The sequence below is a fragment of the Phalacrocorax aristotelis genome, chromosome 1, assembly GCF_949628215.1.
Source record: "Phalacrocorax aristotelis chromosome 1, bGulAri2.1, whole genome shotgun sequence".
NCBI classification, from domain to species: Eukaryota; Metazoa; Chordata; class Aves; order Suliformes; family Phalacrocoracidae; genus Phalacrocorax; species Phalacrocorax aristotelis.
In genome coordinates, this window is record NC_134276.1 from 172,153,996 (window position 1) to 172,175,054 (window position 21,059).

The 21,059-nt window shown below is 39.1% G+C and overlaps 1 protein-coding gene across 1 annotated transcript; it reads right to left on the reverse strand.

Moving 5' to 3' along the window:
* Positions 1–1,192: 1,192 nt before the first annotated feature.
* Positions 1,193–20,483, reverse strand: ALX1 (ALX homeobox 1). The gene is made up of 4 exons (XM_075107896.1): positions 20,043–20,483; positions 17,485–17,789; positions 13,642–13,770; positions 1,193–1,554 (listed from the first exon to the last, which is right to left on the reverse strand). Exons 1-4 carry the CDS (start codon positions 20,272–20,274, stop codon positions 1,234–1,236), a joined length of 987 nt encoding a protein of 328 aa, XP_074963997.1. The 5' UTR covers positions 20,275–20,483; the 3' UTR covers positions 1,193–1,233.
* Between the last annotated feature and the right edge of the window lie 576 nt (positions 20,484–21,059).

A 21,059-nucleotide genomic window follows, 5' to 3' on the forward strand; every position in this document is an offset into this window, starting at 1 on the left:
GAAATGTCAGAAAGTCTGCTGACATTTTAATTCCTTTGTGATAGGCTGGGAGCTGAGAGCCAAATCCTGCTGCCACTGCAGACGAAAAGATTTTTCCTATCGACTATAAAACTAGTCTTACACTCTGAAAAAAATACAAACAAAATTAAAAAAAAAAAAAAAAAGAAAAAAAAAACAAATAAGCAAAGTATCAACAAGTTGTAACTAAAACTAAATTAAAAGTACTCTTATAACATCTTGAGATCAGTTACAGACTGAAACTGGCAAGCCTTGTTGGACTTTTTTCTTTTCAATTTGACCATAGTATGACAAAAAAGAATTAGTAAAACTGACTGACTGGATTGGAAGTAAGACTTTGCTACTACTGTGGTTTTTTCCTAAATCTGGATTCTGTTGAAAGTGTTGCAGTACTATTCCACGCTGTCTTCTAGTCACCTAAGTTTTAAGACACCCTATCTGCAACCTTATGTTGACTTACATAATCTGTGCAAATCTTTGAAAACTCTGTTAAACACTGTAATCCTGCTTTTAGTGATATGTTTGGCAAAAAAAAAAAAATCTCATTATCTTTAACAGGAATATACTCAAGTTCATAAAATAAAGGAGAACCTTCTATTCTCATTTCATTAGTTGTGCATTGATGTAACTCCAACTAGCTCAACATGCATTTAGCAAAACAGCAGAGCTGGCTCAGAGCAGCAGCACAGTGCTGAGGGACTTAGGTCTACAAATTCCACCTACAACATGAATGATCGTATATTTCCTTCTCTGCGTGGTGTGCTTAGAGATTTACTTCATGGGTTTAGTATAATAAATTTATTTGCCTTTACAGAGTTGTTCCCTTATGAAGTATTAATTTGTAAAGCATGGATTTTGTATACAGGACTGCCAAAAACCAATGGAGTAGACGTATTTGCTTAATAGTTTTATTCTTTTTTGCAGGTTTTATAATCATATTTCATCAACTGGTACAACAAAACATATTTCTATATAAAAACCAAAACAAAGCCCTCTTGTTGAGCTTGATGCATGGTAAATCTATTTGGTTTATTCTTGTTTTATTGTTAAATATTATATTGCATTTGTTTAAGCAGACATCATGTATATTGTGACTTCTAGCATTCCACACACAGCAGCTTATTGTTGTGTCCTTTAAATATAGGAAATAAAAATGTTTTCAGTTTGCTATTAAAAAAAAAAAAAAAAAGGAAATTAAGAAAGGGTACTGCTATATTACATGGCCCAGGAAATATTGGCAGCATGCTCTTTGGCTTTCATCCGTAGAACTGCAATGCTGGAGGACCTCCTTTCAAATTCCGGCTTTGTTTCAAAAGCGTGTCCATTGGTTGCCCCAGAAAGTAAAGAGTCAGTGAAAAAATTATTGAGGGGCACGTGGCTGAACTGATTCTGGTGGTTTGAAAAGCCTGTGTAGCCAGAATCTGTCCGGGGTGAATGGGAATAAGGTGTCATACAGGAGGACGTATCTCGTGGTAGCATGCAGGAAGTAACCACAGAACCGCTAGCTGCATTCCCTGCCCACAGATTGTTCTGAATCTGGAACATATAAAATGAATAAGATTAAATTTAGATAGGTCATCTTTTGTTTTCTGCAATGCTTGGTTTGCTCTACTTAACACATCCACTATTAGTTCTCTAAAACAAGCAACAAGTACTTTAACAGCTCTCTGCAATCATAATAGAAAATACCACGAAGACATTACAGGACTCAAAAACCTGGGTCATTCACTTAAGAGCAAGGGCTGCTGAATCATTCCTTGCTCTGTCATTCGTTTGCTCTGTGGCTCTGTCTTGAGCGTTTACCATTGAACCTCAGGATGCCATCAGCCCAGCCAGTCAGTAAAATTAGTGGAAGCACACAACTGACTTCAAAGAAAAGGTGACAATATTGTAGCTGTTTTCACCATAAAAGCTTCTCCTCATCAGAATTCTTTCTTAATGTAATGGTAGGAAACAGTGCAAAAGGGTAAACAAAACAAACCAGGATTTCTCAAGAGACATAGCCCAACAAGTTTTTGCAAAATTAAATATTGAGAAGCCTTGCATAGTTACTTTAAAACAAGTTAATCCATTAAATACAAGCATGGTTGATAATACATCCAAGAGTTTTTCCTACAGTTGTTTCAAAGATGGTTTTAAGACAAAAATTCTTTTAATGATATTTTTATATGAAATTATACTTGAGGGCATTTCTGCTTCAGCTTTCAGCCTTAACTGGCTGCACTGTGCGTCCCTGGAAAACGTTGCATGACAGACTAGGAGACAAACTTTGTGGTTACCAGCAATGTCTGCTGAAGATCTGGAGTAACCATGTATTCAAGCTTTGATGTGTAATGCCTTCTATACTTGGCAGTCACTTAAAGCTTCATTCTGAGTCTCAGGCCTTCTCCTATCGTGTATGTATAAATGCTATTTATGGATAGGTATTTTTCACTTATTTGTTACTAGATGAACAGATGGAAAGATTTTCAAGGCCTAACACAAGTCAGCTCCTGTCATTATCTCAGACTGTACATTCCTTCATTCCTGCTCTATTTACTTTGCTTTACTCAAACTTCACACTCAGCAGCTGTCCTTCCATCTTTTCAAACTCTCTACTGTTTATATCTCTCTATGAGTACTATTGGATATAATTTCTGACATACTCTGACTTCCTTGGTCATTTCTCACTTGTATTCACCATTATACAACATAGAGCTTTATATTTCTTCTCTGCCTTTACTTACATCTCTTTCCTGAATGCTGATTTCTAAAAAAAATATTTACAAATATCATGATACAAGACATTTGTAGCCCTCATTCACAGTACAGAACTTCTCAGACAGTAACTGTATCTTTTTCTTTTTGTTTTACTTTGCTAAATTTGTCTTCATCCTAAAAATCCGTTGTCTGTTCAGTATATCATTGCTCTGATACACTGGGATTGAGCCCACATGTCTTTGTTCTCTGCTGTACGTTGGAGTAATTGCAATTACTCTTCAGTTAGCACTGCAAAGTGAATTCCCACTTCAAACTTAATTTTGCCTTCACGTTCCAAACCCATAGACAAAAGAATTTTGGCTTTAAGATATGTAGGTTATCTCTCTAGTTGAGTGATCTTTTTCTGCCAAATTAGAGGTCAGGGGAAGTAATGAATTATGACAGACACACTCATACACACAGAGAGAGGGAAAACATGTTTCTAATGCTGAGTTGTTTTTCTCTTGTTGTCCTATTACTTTGCAACAGCACATACCCACCAAACCACCAACAAGCTAAAGAGATAAATTATGGTTCACTGAACTCATCTAGCTGAGACCTAGTGCAGATAGCAAGGATGAGATAGAGTCTTATTTTAAAAGTTAATATTTTGAACAGCTGTTTTAGCAGAGGTCATCAGGAGCTGACAAACTAATTTGGGCCCCTTGTCAATTCCAGCAGCAAAAAGGAACCAGCAAATGCTCCATTTTGTTTTCCTGCAGAAGGCTGGGGAAAAGTCACAGTAGCAAGATGTCTCCCCAAACTCTTGGTCTGCCCAGCTCCTTGTTCACACAGCCATGCATACACACAGGCACACACACACTTCCACAGCCAGTCATGTGAATGAGCTTGCCTTTACACACACGCACACATATACACAGCTAGCTGGACAAATCTCAGGTATCTGCTTCTGCATATCTCAGGTGGTCTGCTGAGAGGTAATGGAGTGAATAAGGTGCCTGGGGAAGGACATCAAGGATTTTTCCTCCTTCTTGTGAGCCTACTGAGATCTACAGGAAGAAATATAGTCTAGCGAAAGTTTCAGAACTTTCCAGTTCCCATCCTTCCCTCCTCCTTTCAGCAGTTTTAGAAAACTCTCAAACATCAGCCCATGGGAAACCCTCTGCAGCTTGTCACGATCCTCAGCTGCCTTGTTACTCCTTAATTAGCCCACCTGAGACAGTTTTGTCTTAAAATCAGACAAACTTTTTTTGATCTTCAGAGGGCAGGTGGCTTATCTGGGAATTAAAGGACATATCTTATCTGGACCTATTTGAACTATTTTCTTACTTACAAAAGTTTGTTGCATTCAGCCACACAGAACATTCCTAAACAGAGCAGTACCTCTCTTATGGCTCAGGATTCTGAGTGTCCTATTGCCTGGACGGTTTCTCAGATCCCAGTACAGATTTACAGAATATGACAAGAAGGAAACAAGGGACCCTGGAAGAGCTGGAAAGTGTGGTAGGTAAGCATACAGCAACTGGGAAGTCACCCACTAAGACTCATAAGGCTTGCTGCCTTCTCAGGCTTCATGAGTTTGGAGACACATAGCATGTGATTAGAATGCAGAGGAGATTATTAAAAGCTGAAAGCCTATGAGATCCAGATAATATCTCCACTTTTTCTGAAAGCCCAAACTGCACACAGTCTGCCTCAATCATGAATGGGGAAAATCAGAAACCCAGTCATCCATATAAAAATCATGGCCTTTTTTTTCTTTTGTTCTAGACTAGACACCCTAGTGTCTAGGGACACTAGACACTTTTAATTGTATTTCATTGCATTTCATGGTTACATATATATTTCTTGCAGCAGCAGTGACAGATTAAGCAACTGATGGGGTTTTCTTTCCCTTTCTGCCTACAAAACAAGCCACCCATTCCTATTTCCATGCTGTTCCACTTCAGCTTGTTTTGCTGGTACAACTCTTTACTGAACTGAATCAGGGAGCTGATAAAGCTAAAAAAGAATCCAGGAAAAAGTAATATATATATACACACACACATACATATATTTCAAGCACATGCACACAAAAATCCCTTTCTTTTTTTATGGTATTTCCAGGCCAAATTGTTAGTCTCAGAACCTTTGCAACAGGATGAATTTGCCCAGGGAGAGACTAGTTCATCTATGCAGATTCTAATGCAGAACTAATTCTGAAGGAGCTCATCACCCCTGAAGCTAACTCCCACACAACAAAGTCTCATTTATCTGACTTACTAAGATGTCTTTCTAAGAAACAGTATGCCAAATGCTGCAGTCACCCAGGCTGCACAGATATAATTATGGGAAGAATTTTCCAAAAAAATCTGCTTAAATAGGAACATGCACGAGTTTACCTTTAATACAGTCATGATGGGAAGACTTCAAAAGGTTCAGAGGCTCAGTTTGAGAGTGCCCAATGACCTATGTGGTCTGGACGTATCACAAAATCGCTCTTTACTTCTGTATTTCTAGTAGTTTCATTTGCAGTAAACTAAGTTTAGTACCACCAATTTTCCTGATATTTTTATCCTAGACAAATCTGTTTCAATTTAGCTTCAGTGAGATTGCACAGGTGTAAATGAGAACTGAATTCAGCTGCAAATCTTAAAATACACCGATGTCTTGTTAAAGGAATACGTGAACAAGCTATTCATTCCCAAAACTTTCAAAGGGGTGCCCTAGGTTTCTTCCTTAGAGGAATTCCTTAGAGGAATTGGATTCCTTAGAGGAAGGAATCCAAATTAGGAAACTTCACTTCAGAAATGCCACAAGATGCTAGGAAAGCTTTACATCTTCTCTCATGAGGCAGTTACACTTTTCAAAAGAATGTTTCAGTCATATCAATTTTCTGCTCATTTTAGTTGGTTGAGTGACCTCACTTCTGATATTAGATTTTCATTTCTTAGCAGGGATTTACAACATAAATATCTTATAGTGAAATTTACGTGCAGAAGCTATTCCTGTATTAAAAATAAATACAGTAATGTTTTACAATAAGTCAAAATTATCAGACCTTCTTCTGGTATGTTGGAAGGAAAGGGGACATTATGTACATGAATTTAAAGAAAATATTTTTCCTCTTAAACTCTTGTGTGATCCATGAACTATATAAAAGCCAATTCAGAGTCTGTGAATGAGGCTATACATACAGCACATCTCTGGTTTCTGTTAACATCACAAACAACTTGAGCTTTGCTCTTGTGGTTACCATGAAATTACCAGAGCCCTTCAATATATTTACCTACTGTATGTTTTATACACACACACACCCCCCCTTCCCGATAGAAGAAGAAGAAAAAAAAACCGTAGGATTTCACAGCCGTGACAAGAACATAACTGGAGAGTTATGGTTGTTAACATGGTTATGATATCATTTCCTAAGCATATGACCTTCTGCTTGACACTGCAGAGGAAAATTAGACTGTAATGAGGTAATTGGTCATCCCACTTGGTGTCATTGCTTTTTTTCTGTTAAAATTTCAAGTTCCTGGAGCTTCAGCCTTTTTACACAGGACCTGGAGAAATCATATAAACTCAAATCTCCAAATTTTCTGAGAGTTGTACTATCACTTACCCAGTTTTGGTTCTCTCATCACCAAATGTCTTGTCTCACGCTACTTGAGCCACCTGCCTATCCAGACTGGAGTCTGTTTCCAACAGGCACACCTAAAAGCACACACAGCTTCTATTTGAGTGCACATGTGTTCTAGTGCTTCACATGGGAAACAGAATGTTAATCTCTTTGAAGACCTCTAGATATGAAGTGACAAGTTATTATTACCGTTGTTATTATTATTATATTACATATGTTATGTTATGTTATGTTATATGTTGTTATAAATACTCTAGTAAGTAATTAGAAGCTGCACGTTGAGGATTTTCCTGGGCATTGCAAGGGACACAACAGTGGCACTAGCTGAAGAGTTAAAAATGAATCTAATCAGAGAACACATGTGAATGTCAAAGAGATTGATTTGATAAATTTTCATCACTCCTCTTTCAGTGAAGCAACAATCCTTGCACTGCCGGAAAACATGAAACCTGTGCTTGCACAAGGAGCTACTTCAGGCAGATTAAACGCAATAACTCTTAAATTGCTCAAAACTGCTAGTTTACAATTCATTATCTGTAGGCTGTTCCTAGTCCATCAGCATAGCTAATTTGGGCTGTCACTTGCCACACTACTTTTTTTTTCTTGGGAGTCTCTTAAGAACGTCCGAAGTATGGGCAGAAATTTACCTGTACTTCCCAAGTTTGCAGATATGTATATTCTCAGAATAATTTAAACTGAAAAGGACCTCCGGGATTATTATTCCAAACCCTTGCTTACAGCTAACTTTGAATTTAGATCAGGTTTCTCAAGCCCCATCCAGTCAAGTTTTGAGTAGCTCCAGCTACAGAGATTCAATAACTTCTATGAGCAACTTGTTCCAAGGCTTTACCACTCTCATTCTATTTTTTCCTTTATAACTAGACAGAATACTTCTTGATGTAACTAGTTATCATTTTATAGGAGCTATTGGACCTAATGAACATGTGAAGATCATCTGTACTGTATGGAGTTCAGGTACATATAGGAGAGCTGCAGCACACCATTTTCAGGTATGTCCATAAATGCAAGTTGGCCCTTGGTATTGAAAGGCTTAATGCTACAGCTCTAAAATATATGATGGACCCATTCAGTCACATTTAGGCCTTACATAAGGTGAACAAAATAAAAACCTGTTCATTTGATCCCATGCTCAAGACGTTTGCTAAGGTGCAAAGTAACACAGGATTTGAAAAGTCATCAAGCTCTCATTCTTGTACAGGATGTTATGTGGATAAACTGTAACTTCTCCCTGCTGCAATCTCAGGGCCAGTTATGGTAAAAATTAATTATATTTCACATTTATGATACAGTAAAGACAAAATTTCATTCTTTGAAAAATACTATTGAAAAGAACTTTCTAACTCAGAAAAAAATGGATTTTCCTTATAATTAAGCCCCAGCTAAAGTCACTCACAGAATTAAAGAAATACACGTTTCACAAAAAAAAAAAAAAAAAAGTTGAAACCGCAAGGAGGACCACAGTGAGTGATGGTTTAGAACCAAGAAAAAAATAAAAGCACAGTGCACAAACTACTTCGTATGGAACAGACACCACCCAAAAAGATTAGAAGTGTTATTCTTGTTGGAAGATCAGCCACAGCAGTGCAACAGTCAGCACATATGCAGCAAGCAACATACCATCCAGGTGGTGGCCCAGCCTGAGCTCCATGCTGTCACAGCTAGACAGCATAAGTATATGATAAAACTTCTTTGAAGCTAGCTCAGATATGTCTACCACATCTACTCCTACTTAATCAGTATCCCCATAGCCTTAATGAACTATTGTGATTAACTGTCATTTATATGTCTACTACAGTTAAAAGAATTTTTAAGTCATATAACATGTGGTGTCTAATATATGCCATATGAAAGATTTAATTGGAGCATGTAACTTTGATTATTGCTAATGAGAATTACCCATATGTACTAAGGCTAGAGCAGAACTGTAATCTTGATCCAAGGACTTAGTACATAACACATGTATACTGATACCACTTCTACACTCTTTGATTGCCAAAACAAATCATGTGATGCCATGCTATTCAACATATTTCATTTGATTTATCAGTCCGGTGGATGGAATGTAAACTTCAGCCTCTTCCTTCTTCTATTTTTGAGATTTCAACATTCTCCCTTCTTCCCATACCTTCTATATTACTCCATTTCCCATACCTTTGAAATGCTTTTTTCTCATCAGGATTCCCACCTGAACTAGGCTCGGTTCTTCCACAAAAAAAAAAAAAACAAAAAACAAAAAACACCGGCGTTTTCAAGCAAATAAGAGAAGCAAATAATACATTTCACACTTGGTAATAAGAGGGAAAGTATAACGGTGTGACAGGATAAACCCTTTCAAAAGAACTTAGAAGAACAATGTCAACAAATGAACTAGACTCAAAGGACAAGCAAGAAGAAAAGATGCAAAGTATGGAAAGAGACTAGGTGGGGGAAAAACGTTGCCCCTTATATCCGCTTTTCAAGGATACAATTTAATGTTTATTTACATACTGATGCACTTACATTTGCAAAGATGACATCTTTATAATCTGACTCAAACAGGGAAAGCTAGAGCTCTATGTGATAATATCGTAAGCTTTTGATGAAATTTCACTCCCATGTGTGTAAATAAGGAGGGGATAAAAATGAAAGTTTGCTTCAGGTTTTTTGGTCCCTTGTTACTTCTCATACTTAAACATTAAATCTGACAAGTTCAAGTACCCTCTGACACAGTAGCCTTCTCACTAAGCATAGGACAGTAAAGGTAGTCAAGTAAAGACCAATAATGTAAGAGAAGAGCAAGGCTAAGCAACCTTTTTATTGTTCCTCTTTCAACACATAATATACAGATCCATCTAAGATAATTATAGATGTCTGCAGCTGAACCAGGCACCAGAGAGAAAAATACACTTTTAGAGATCATCTTACCTATTTCATACTTTATACTTTACGAAGAGAAAACTTAATTGACCAGATTTTTACCATCTTTAAAGGGAACCCATCTCTGGCATAAAATACCTTTGTTTAAGTTTCCTAAACACAAGTGTCTAATATCTATCTGACCACCAGGTGCCTCCTTTGAAGGGTGCATGTTTCTTGTATGCCCTGTCCATCAGCACAATAACAGTGTCTCAGATATCCCAAGACATCTTAAATAACACCGTGTTTAGATGACTGAATCAAGTACTGCTTGTTCACTAACATTTCCTTAGGTGAGTTGAAGTAAAGGTCTCCATGAAGTGAATCTGCACTCATTTCCTCACTCGTGTTAGGATGCTGCCTCTGAGCTTTCGTATCAACAGCAGAATACTGCTGGCTAATGAGGCGCAAGGTGCCTGGGATAAGAGTTTTAACCAGTGAATTTTTGTTTCTGAGTGCACTTAAGACGACTTATGTGTTGCATCTGCAAGAGAAACTTGAAGCTTAAGTACTGAAACTAATGAAACTGAAACCTTTTACTAAAATGAATGACAAGTACGATACAAAAGGTTTTCCCAGAAAAAATCTGATTTTCAGCATAATGTTGTCAGAAGTTAAATATTTCATCTGAGTGAAAACTACTCTATCATATTTTTAATGTTAAAACCTAGAAAAAACCATGTGAATAACAGATGATTATCCTGGAATATTGTACTAACTGTCCTGCTCTGCAGTCCAGGTGTTTCCAATATAATTAATGGAAGATATAGTGTGCAGAATTTGGAGATACTTAACTTCTTGGCAGTCAGCTGAGCAACTATACTGCACAATAGTAATACCTAAAGTCAACACACTAAAAATAATTAAGGTTAGACTGAATTAACAAAGCAAACAATTATGGTCTAGAAAGAAAAGAACCTAAATTGCTTACTATTTTGAAGATAAAGATGTGCAATTTAATTGCAAATCTAGACTGGATTATAGAAATGCGGGTTGGACCAGGCCACCTCCAGATGTCTGTTCCAACCTCAACCATCCTCAAATTCAAAGCCAACCTCCTATCTGAAATAAGTTGAGAAGATCATTTCCTCACAGCAAAACCTTTCAGGTTTATATTGTCACACAAGGCATAGCAACATCATGTTCTTAATTTGTATTTGATGAAGATAATTGGTAAAGAGACTAAGCAGGGGTCTCCACACCCTCTGTTGACTGCAGAAGAGACTGGTGTTTCTGCTGGAATGCAAGTGGGCTGTCTGTTTTGGGAACGTATCCATGGTGGGACTCAGAACAGAAATCTTCAAACTGCAAATTCATATAATTCACACCAGAAATTCACATTTGTTCCTGTTCCTTCTGTCACACAGCAGTAAATATCTCAGCTTGATTTTATCCTTTTTCAACATCATCCTATATTTTTTGCTAGCAACAGAGAGTCTGTTTTCCCCCATGTTAATAAAGGCTTCATAAACAAGCTGTAGTGATCTGTGTTTCACAGTGCCCAAGAAAAACTAGTTACTCAAAAGTATGGCAAAGCCTGTCTAATATTTAGCGATGTCAGTGTCACAGTAAGAGTGTTTGTACACAGGGAAAAAAAAACAAAGGAAAGTGGGGGGGGATAAAAAGGATGTGTTGTTTCCTTTCTTGCATTAACTGTACTGAAATAATGGAATTGTTCTGGGAAATCAACCTATAACACTAAAACCAAACATGCAGAACACAATTTTAAATATCTCTTTCTGCTTGAACTGTGGGATAGATTAATGAGTTTATAGCAAGTCATGTGCTGTATATTTGTTTTCCATAAGAGAGGCACTTATAAATAGACATCTAGTTCAAAAGATTTGAATGCAGTGATGCTAGCAACCATTATGTTTTTAATACAGATTTTCGTTGTCTCAAGCATTCTCACTGGAAATGTTACGTATATGATACACACATGGTTTTACTCAAGGTGAGGATTTAAGAATGTGAAACTATGAAGAATTACTACCAGGTTAGTAAGAACATGAACTTATATTGGCTGTTCTGTGATAATTGCCTGGATACCTATTCATATTCCAGTGTGCAGCGAAGCAGCCACCTTCTTCACTGAGGAGTGAGTTGCCTTGGTTTTGTCATGTAGCCCAACTACGCATGCGAGCACTCGGCTGAAACAGCCACTGTAAAGTGGACTCACACCTTCATTCAGCTCCTTGTTCCTGTTCACGAAGCACAGTACGGTGCAATGCAGCCTTCTCATGCAGGTGACCAGACTCAATTACATATTTGTGCCTGTCTGTTTACCTGCAGTTTGTTAGTGCATGGTTGTAGGCTGGTACTACATATTTATGTTTATGCATGAGTATACATTTTATATTTCTACACGGTTTAGAGAAGCATTATTTAAGATTATGGTACCCACATTTCCATTTCAATCTCCTGTTCTTAAAAGCTTATAAACTAACGATAGAAAGTTTTGCCAGGCTGAAACTTAGTTGTGTCATCAGCCTAGGAAAGATGTTTTTTAACAAATTCGTAAGTGGAAATGCAGTGCATTCACTAACCATTTTAATAATCTGAAAGAACAGAACAAATATTTCACTGGGTTTAGATTTGTATGGATGATATTCTCATATCATTCAAAAGTGGTTTGTTTTTTAAAAAAATATTAATTTTATGACAACAATTTTAAGTGCTTACCAAAGGCTTGCATTATTCCATTACCTTATGCTAATGAAAATTCTGACAACTGGGAAAATTTGTGGATGAAGTCCTACTGAAAATACAAGATGAGCTTTGAGACACAAAATTTAGCCTAGAGAACTGAGTTAGGGATACAAAGCCCAAAGCTTAAATGCTATCCTTTGTATCATCTGTTGTGATGTTATAGATAAGTCAGAAAGGCCTTCAAAAGATTCTTGAACACCTTGAGTGAGAACTGTGCGTGACTGTGCATCTATGTCTTTGCAACTCTGCCTAGGAGTGCCTGAGGTCTTTTTGCACACCTCCAGCCAGGTAGGTCTCAAACAAGTATTGTGTCCTGCTACTTAAACACAGAGTGTATCATGCAGCAGTTTCTGATGTAATTTGGACTAATGCACTATTACGTTATGATTAAAAAAAAAAAAAACAAAAAACAAAAAAAAAAAGGCAGACTGATAAGTGTACCAGATGTGAAATGTTGAACCCAAATTCTGAGCTGCTGGAACACAAAACATCTCTGGCTCAGGCACCAAATCTAGTAACATGCGACCTCCTCAGAGGTAAAGCACTTTAAGCTGGGCAGATGACATATGGGCCCAAGGCCTCTGGTGCAAAACAAATCTCATACAGCCAATGCAGAGCATGACCAAAGCAAGCCCATGCAGAATTGGAGTATTTTCCTAAGTCTGGCAGAGACCCTGCTACCTAATGAAGAAGAGCACCAGGACACCAGCAGTGAAAGGACTCTACCACAGGGACCCATACAAGATTTTTGCTTTGTATAGTGCTTTTTCTTTTATTTTATTGTGTGGTAAAAGCAATGGGAAGCTAGAGACATGAAAAACAATGGTTTCAGAACAAAAGTATTCAATGTACTGAAACAAGCAAGCAGAAAAACAATAGCAGAGAGTGAGGCAAGGCAGCAAACCAAAGGACTGGAGAACAGAAACAGAAGATTCTGATCTTATTACACAGTAATACCTTTCTATATACTAATGGAGAACTGAAAAAGAAAAAAGAAGAAAGAACAAACTACTATTGCCTGAGAGCTCCTGCCTCCCTCCCCCACCCATATACATTCAATTCTGATTGTATGTAGCCATAATACGGTTTCATGCTAGTAGCAGTCTTGTATTCAATGGTCTATTGAGGTCCATAAAGAAATTCTGCATGATTAATACATCAGAAGGAAGATGCCTAGGGATCACATAGTTTATGCCTCACCTTACCGACACATACAAAACTAGAGCTGTTAAGACAGTTGTGCCTGTGAATATAAATATCCCAGAAGTGAAATTCTGGTCATATTACATAAAATTACATAGATCCTGTCAATCTCAATGGGTCTAGATGTCATTCAGAATTTGTGTATGGACCCAGAAGTGATTCAAATCCCCACATAATTTTATGCACAGAAAAGATTTCACTGCACAACCACATTGCCAGCCATTCTCAGTACATAACTTCTGCGAAACTCTGCAGCTCCTAAGATTGTTCTTTAAATATTACTTGTATTTTTAGAGTTAATTATTCATATTGGATGTCAGAACTGTTTTTCACAGTGGCAGGTCCTGTTGATGTGTCTAAAGAACACAGAAAGCTAAACACAGGAAAGTCGTCGTGCATCTTCTGTGCATGTGTGTGCCTGAGGATGGAAGAGAATGTAAATGTAGAACCCAGGTACTGCTTGGTCTTTACCATACCTGAGGGTAGCTGTCAGTCCTTGGAAGAACAGATATATCATAGGTCGCAGCAAAATGGCTCTTAGCTTGCTGGATCTGACCATAACGTTCTCTTTTCCTCCATTTCGCTCTTCGATTCTGGAACCAAACCTATAGTAAATGAGGAAACAGTCATCAAGGTAAACTCAATTACATACTGTGCAAAGAGTCTTAGGAAAAAGCCAAGAGATTTTGGACAGTAGCTTTGAAAACTTCTGTTTATCTAAGAAAGGGAAGTTCTCTGTCTGAGGAATAATTTCTTGCAGTTTCAATATTCTCAGTGTCAGACCTGCTGAAGTTATTTCTGGCTATTTTTAAATTATATGCTATTTCCCTTCTACTGCCTTAAAAAAAAAAAAAAAGAGGCAGAGGAAAGATCAGTTTGTCAGGCAGTGCTACTTTTGACAGAGTTCAGTTCTGTAGAGGAAATCACCCAGCACCAGCAAGAAAAATTGTAAAGAAACTTTCTCTTAATTTCATGCCCACTCATTTGATATGACTACCTACGATCTGCCTCCTATAGGTATACATAACCTTTATCAAGTGCAGTACTGAAAAGGCAGGAGAAGCTGGCACCAGGACAGTAGTCTGTGCTGCAAAGTTTCTGTAAGGAAGGTTTATAGGGCAGGAAGACAATAAAAAATCATGAGATCACAGACAGTTTTAAAACTATTGTGGCATTTTTTCACATTTATGTTAGGAAATATATATGGTTCTGACAATGGAAAACTAAAGAATGGCACTTTACGTTTAGACTATGAAATAATTTAGACCTGAAACAATGCCTCTTGTCAGCTAAAAGCTACTTTCTTTATGTTTAAATAACCTTTGGACTGTTCTGTAATATTTTCAGTGTCAGGTGTGATCTTAAAACCTATTATATACACATTTCTTGCTGTGACTGATATCTGCCATTGTCCTGCGCCTCCAAAAACAATTTTTCTTTCAAACAGTTTAGTTTGGACTGGCTAAGACTTATCCTGATGCATTAAAGGAATTGCTGAGAAAAGTAACTGTTTCTTTATAAAAGTAATATTATCCAACTAAGTCTTTGTTGATCAGGTATGAGTAAACTCATTCTTTTTTAAAGACACATTTTTAAAGAAGTCACACTATTAACACAACCTTTCTTTTTTTTTATGGAAACAATATCATCGGTCAGTCTTCCTGCTAAATGGATCATGAATCCATTTGGATCGATACATATATTAATAATTTTTTAGTGTATATGAACATTGACTGTGAATCCCATTTTGAGGGATATTTTCTGCTCCCTGATGGTGGGATATTTAAAATAATGCTGTTTGTTTTATAATTCAGTTTTTGCCTTGACCTTTGGAGAACTCAACTGTCTTTTGATGCTGCTTAAGCAACCAGGGCATAGTTTTGCTCATTTTGATTCCCAAGGACATGTTGCATATTTAGTATGTACAATCTTTTAAAATGTACTCAGCAATCAAAGCAAGGCCCACGCGTGTAACTGCTGAGTATATATTGTTAGGGACCTTGTTGGTAAATTTGTATTATTTATGATGCCTGAGGCTCAGCAAAAAGAAAAGAAAAGGAAAAAAAAATTCTCCTGTCTCCACAGGAGGCATCAAGAACACGCTAAGGGAATTTAGTAATGAGGCTCTTTCATTGAAAAAAGACCCTGACAATCTCCTTAAAATGGGTGCCAATTACTTCACTGACATGCAGCAGGAAAGAGAACAACTTAGATAAATTAGGTTCAGGTTGGCTCTCTCTGCATGGATGCAGGACAAATATTAAATTTCTTGATGAAATGGCGGTAAAGGGAAATGTGGGTAAGGTATCCAGCTGATCATTCTGCTAAACTAAATCAAACAATTTGCTTGAATTTATAGTAACTAAATGAGGAAAAAAGCACACGTTTTTATTTTTCCTTTGACAATCCCCCAAAATGTTTCTGTTTACATCACTTTACTAGAAACTGACTCTTGGCAGAGATAAAGTAACCATTTGCCCCCACAAAGCAGCGTAAAAATCTGCTGCTTGTTATCCTTCCATTGCCAGATGCTTGCCTCTAATGATGTAAGGCCTTTTAAATTGCTTAATCTTGTGATGGAATACTATTGCTACTCTGGATAAAAATGATCACCATTTCCCTTCATATTTAGCATATGAGAAATGCGAAGATCAGTTATCTTTTAAGAAAGGGGAGAATATGTTTAAATAAAATAGAAATAGTTATTCTGTGAAAGTCTGGTGAAGACATATATGTTTTCACATTCACCCTCTTATTTTTAATACCTTTACCATATGAAGCCTCTAAAACTTAGAAAAAAAAAAAGTGATAAGAAGTCAGTTCACACACTTTAGCCCAATTCTCCCCTCCCTGTTCTGAATATGAATTTATTCTTGGAGTAGTTCCCATTATTCCAGAATTATGCGATTGTAAGAACAGCATTTTAACATTATGCAAGGCTTTTTTTTTTTTTTAAGTCAAGACTAAATCCTAACAAATGGAAGTCATACTTGGAAAACTACCAAATTCAGAGGGAGAGGCATGGCACAGACCCTGAAGAGTTAAAAGCCACTGAACTAAATTCCATGGGCATCACCGATATCGTATCGATGTAACTGACACAAAATTTTGGATTCTATTTTCCGATGACAACTGTGAATATGCTGTCTGGTTGAATAGACATGAAAAGAACACTTCTGTATAAAATTAATTAGCTGAGCTCGTTTCTGAAAGTGATCCTGGTTTAATTTCAGTTGTATGCATGTGCACCGACGTCTATTTCTCTATATGCATGTGTGAGCATGTGTTTAATTACAAGTTGTGAAGTTGTTATCATATTCAAGTCACTAAATTAAAAAAATTAATCCCAGTCTGTAAGAATCAACAGGACTGTTATTCCCTATACTGAAATGATGAGCATTACCAGAGTGGGGAAGATCTCTCAAAGCAGGATAAACTCACAGAATGCAGCTCACACCCTTTTCTAAGGGAAGATGTCTGAACAGGGGAAGGGCTGCGGTTCCTGGATATTTAGCTTCTTTTCTCACCATTACACATCCAAAGCCATAAATATTGTTGAGATTACTGTGTGAGCACATACTGAATGAATCAACTTTGTACGCAGTTAGGATACTCAAATACTGCACTAAGTGGTCAACAGTATGTTCCGTTCCAAAAAATTATAATAACATTATCCATCGGTTACGCGCATTTTAAAAAACAGCAAATGGACTTCCCAATTTTGTGATTTTTGAGCTCATTCTGTACAACAGAGATGAAAGGATTATGTCCTTGCTGTACACAGACATGAACACTCACACGCACGCGCGTGTGTGTGTATACATATATATTTATACAGATCCATGTATGTGCAGTTTCCCTGAATACTCTTTGGATCTAAACAAGGAATCTGGTGACTTTTTAGACTGTACTTTTAATGCCGTAACACACACAGAATCCTCTGAGGGCGAGTTCTGCATTGTCATCAGTCTGAATTACATGCAACACATCTCTTTAATGGGATCTTTACGCGTAACACTTTCTGTATTCACCACCTGGAATTCTGACAGTAAAACAGGACTACCAGAGATCAAGACGGCTTTACTATTGATGTTGTTTTCTCATCCTTTAAACAAGTTTCTAGAACAGCAATACACGCTATTTAAAAGACTAACAAGTTATTTTAGTACTGCAGCATAGCAGCTCATATCCATAAAGAAGTAAAGCAAAAGGAGCTATTTACTTTAGCTTTATGGGCTTTTGTACAGTCCCCAGGAGTGTCATTTACCGGTTCCTACAATGCACAACTTGTCGTATAAACGCCAAAGTTTGGTTCCTACCTGGACTCTGGCCTCAGTGAGCTCTGTTCTCAGAGCTAGCTGTTCTCTTACATAGACATCAGGGTAGTGAGTTTTCTGGAACACTTTCTCCAGTTCCTCCAGCTGCAAACTGGTGAAAGTGGTTCTGTGTCTCCTCTTCTTACTGCTGGAGACATTGCTGTCACACTTATCACCAAGTTCATCCAGTTCCCCCTTCTCCTGCATCCCTTTCACCGGAGACATCCTGAGATTGTTGCAATTGTCCATTGGCCTGCTCAGCTCCGTGTGAAGAGGCTGTCCTTCCACTTTAGTAATCCCATAGTTCACTGTACAGAAGGTGGGGGAGGGAAATAACTGGTTAAAGGGGGGGGTTTAGATTCAAGGGTTCATATAAAACAGTTTCACAAGGAAACAGATTCTATGTGGCTGCATATTTCTATACGAGATCGCGGAAGAGGAATCTTTAACATTAACCACAAACAGAGTAAAAGTACTAAGCCACATTGAATTTTAACTGAGAATTGTATCTGAAAATATAATGTAAAGCCTTTCAGTGCAAGGAGCTGCATGAGAATACTTAAATATTTTTACTCTGCCACTAAAGTAATTAATAATCCATGAAATCAGCTTCAACTAGAGTTGCACAGATAAGGAATCTTAGCCCAAAACAGATTTCTGTCTAAGACAAGTGACAAAAAGCTACTGACAAACGTGCCCTTAAACTTGGAAGTAGATTTTAAAAGCTTTATTTCTATGAAAATACAAAATAACTGTAAAGTAACCCAAACAGTTGTAAAATGACAAATCAAGAGGCAAATGAAATAAAAAATTAACTTCAATTTATAAACTAAAAAGATTCCATACACCTTCTCTTGGATTTGTAAAGTGGAATTGTTTCTAATTAAATTTGTTATGGTTACAAAATACAGCGAGTTTCTGCAAAATGTTAACTCGTTAGAAGAGATCATTTCATATACTTTGTATAAGGATTGCAGGAACTATTTGTCTTTAGGTGAAGTCTGAGCGGTAGAGATAAGAAAAATTCCTCTGTAGCTTCTTAATGAGAAATGAAAACTTTTCCTATTTTTTCTATTTTTACACATCTCAAATCACCGAAAAAGTCATGCGATATGTCACAAGATTTGTAAGGGCTTTTTTTTTTCTCTCAGAGACAGGCAAAAAAATTGTAAAACTTTACTGGAATTAAAATCTACAGAGGTGGCACGTAACATACCATAAGAATCTTGCTTTGGGATTTTTCTCTCACTATCGGTAATTTATTTTCTTTCAGTCCGAGCTGATTTTAACCAAACACAATTTTTAGATACTTACCATCAATACATGCATAGATAGGAAATGCCCCAAAGCCCCCAAGGCACACATTAAATGAGCTAATTAAGAAAAACTTCGATGTATAAATCAATTTTCGGCATTTTGTTTTTAAGTTGCACTTGTAGAAATCTGTCATTATTTCTTACAAACTGTTTCGTACAGAAAGGGCGCTCTCAAAAAAAAAAAAAAACTTCAATGCCTATATGAAATTACAAAAATGTAAGATATTGTTAGTCTCATTATTGCAGCTGGTCTTCTTAACCATATTTTCCGATTCTGCTAGGAAAATATTTTGTAAATTATTTTCTCTGTACATGATTTATGTCATGTTGGAGTCACGGGTAAAATTTTAACTGTTTATAAAATAAAGTATTCCACGTTTTCCTTGCCGACCAGCTAGGGAAAAAAATAATATATATCTGCTATTTAACACGGTGGTTTGAATTACCCGAGTCGCTTTCGGTCGGCGCGAAGAATCGCTGTTGCGCCCTATTCGGTAACGCAGCAAACACCCGCCCCGCCGCCCCGGCAGCGCGTTATCGGGAAGAGCCAGCCGTGACCGGGCGACCTGCCCTTCCCGCCCCGCACGGCCACCGCGCCGCCGAGCGCCGGCCCTGCCTCCCCGCCGCCCGAGGGCTTCGCCGGGTGAAACACCCGCCGCCCGCAGCGGCGGGACGCGGCCCTCGGCGCCGCCGGGAGCGGCCGGGGCCGGCCCGGGGGGCGCCGCGGCCGGGGGGCGCCGGGCCGGGGGCGGGGGGCGCGGGGGGGTGGGGGGGGGCCGCGGCCGAGCCCTCCCGCACCTCCGGGCCCCGCTCCGACACGGCGCGTCCGCCGCGGCCCTTCCCGCTCCGCTTCGCCGCCGCCGGCCCGTCGGTGCCGCCGGCGGGCCCTGCCTGCCCGCTCGGCGCTGCGCTCCCGGGTGGCGGCGGCGAGGCGAGGCGAGGCCAGGCGAGGCGAGGGAGCCGGCCCGGGGCTGCGGCGAGGGCGGCGGCCGGGGGGCAGCGCCGCAGGGGAGGGAGCCCTTCGGAGGAGGTGATCGTCTTTTCCCGGCGGTGCTGCTGTTGCTGCTGTCGTTATCACCGTTACCATTATCACCTACTAGTACCTGACAGCCCCTCGCATGCCAGCACCCGAAGGCTGCGCAGCTGCCTTTGGTCTCCCCGGGCAGGAGGAGCCCTGGCCTCCCCCGTACATCTCCAAGGATGGCGAAGCGCAGGAGCGAGCGTAACCCCGGGATGGCGACTCACCGTTGTTGTCCTGGCAGGGTGATGTCCTCTCCAGCCTCACATGATGCTCAGCCCTTTGCAGAGGGTTGAAGGCCTGCACACATTTGCTGCCTGGCGTTTTGCTATAAAAGGACTCATTGTCCAAAGTTTCCATAACGTGCTCCAAAGTGCCTCCTGCTCCCATGTAAAAGTCACTGTTCTTGCTCGGCTGGCTCTTCAGGGCAAACTTCTCGCTCAGAAAATCCATAATCATCTAAGGCTGCTTGAGAGCCTCTTCCCTAGACAGAGGCTGGACTGTGAGCAGGGGAGGGAGGGAGAGGGTGAGTGGATGGGAGGGAAGGAAGGAGGGAGGGAAAGACGTTCAGAGCTCAGCGAGCTGTTTTGTCTCTGAGCCTTTGATTTGTCTTGTCTTGAAAGGGGGAACCCGAAGTTGCTTTTATATCTTGAAGCTCAGCAGGGCTCCTTATGCAACCTCCCATTTCTAATGAATATGAAAATAGGCAAGCAGTGTAACTCCACCCCAGGTCCCCCAAGACCTAATCCCAACACAGGAGGGAGTTCCAGGCCCATTTTCGACAGACAGATCCCTTTCAGACAGACAGACACACACAGGCGTGCGAGGAGGGTGAGGGGAGGCAGGCAGGGAGGGAAGACACATGAAAAGGACATTTCCCCTCTGCAACCTATTCACATTTCTCCAGGGATCCTGGAAAAAGGGTAATCCCTCCCTTCCCTCCTTCTCCCCCCAGCTCCCCGAGAGCTTAGAGCAAGGTAGTTTCAGGGGCACATTCCCTCAAGTAAAGGATCTTCTTTAATTAATTTGACTGATACCTCAGAAGCTGCAGTCCTGTTCTCTGAAGCTGTAAAATTAAGAACCGGTGTTCCTTCTTTATTAAAACAGCTCAGAAGTTGGGTCCTAGAATTAAAGAAAGAAATGTTATAGGCGGTTGATTGTGTAGAGGGAATGGAAAATAGAGGAACATAAAACTAGAAATCTCTCGCATCAGAAACCGGCCTAAAAGAGAATTTGGCTGCTAT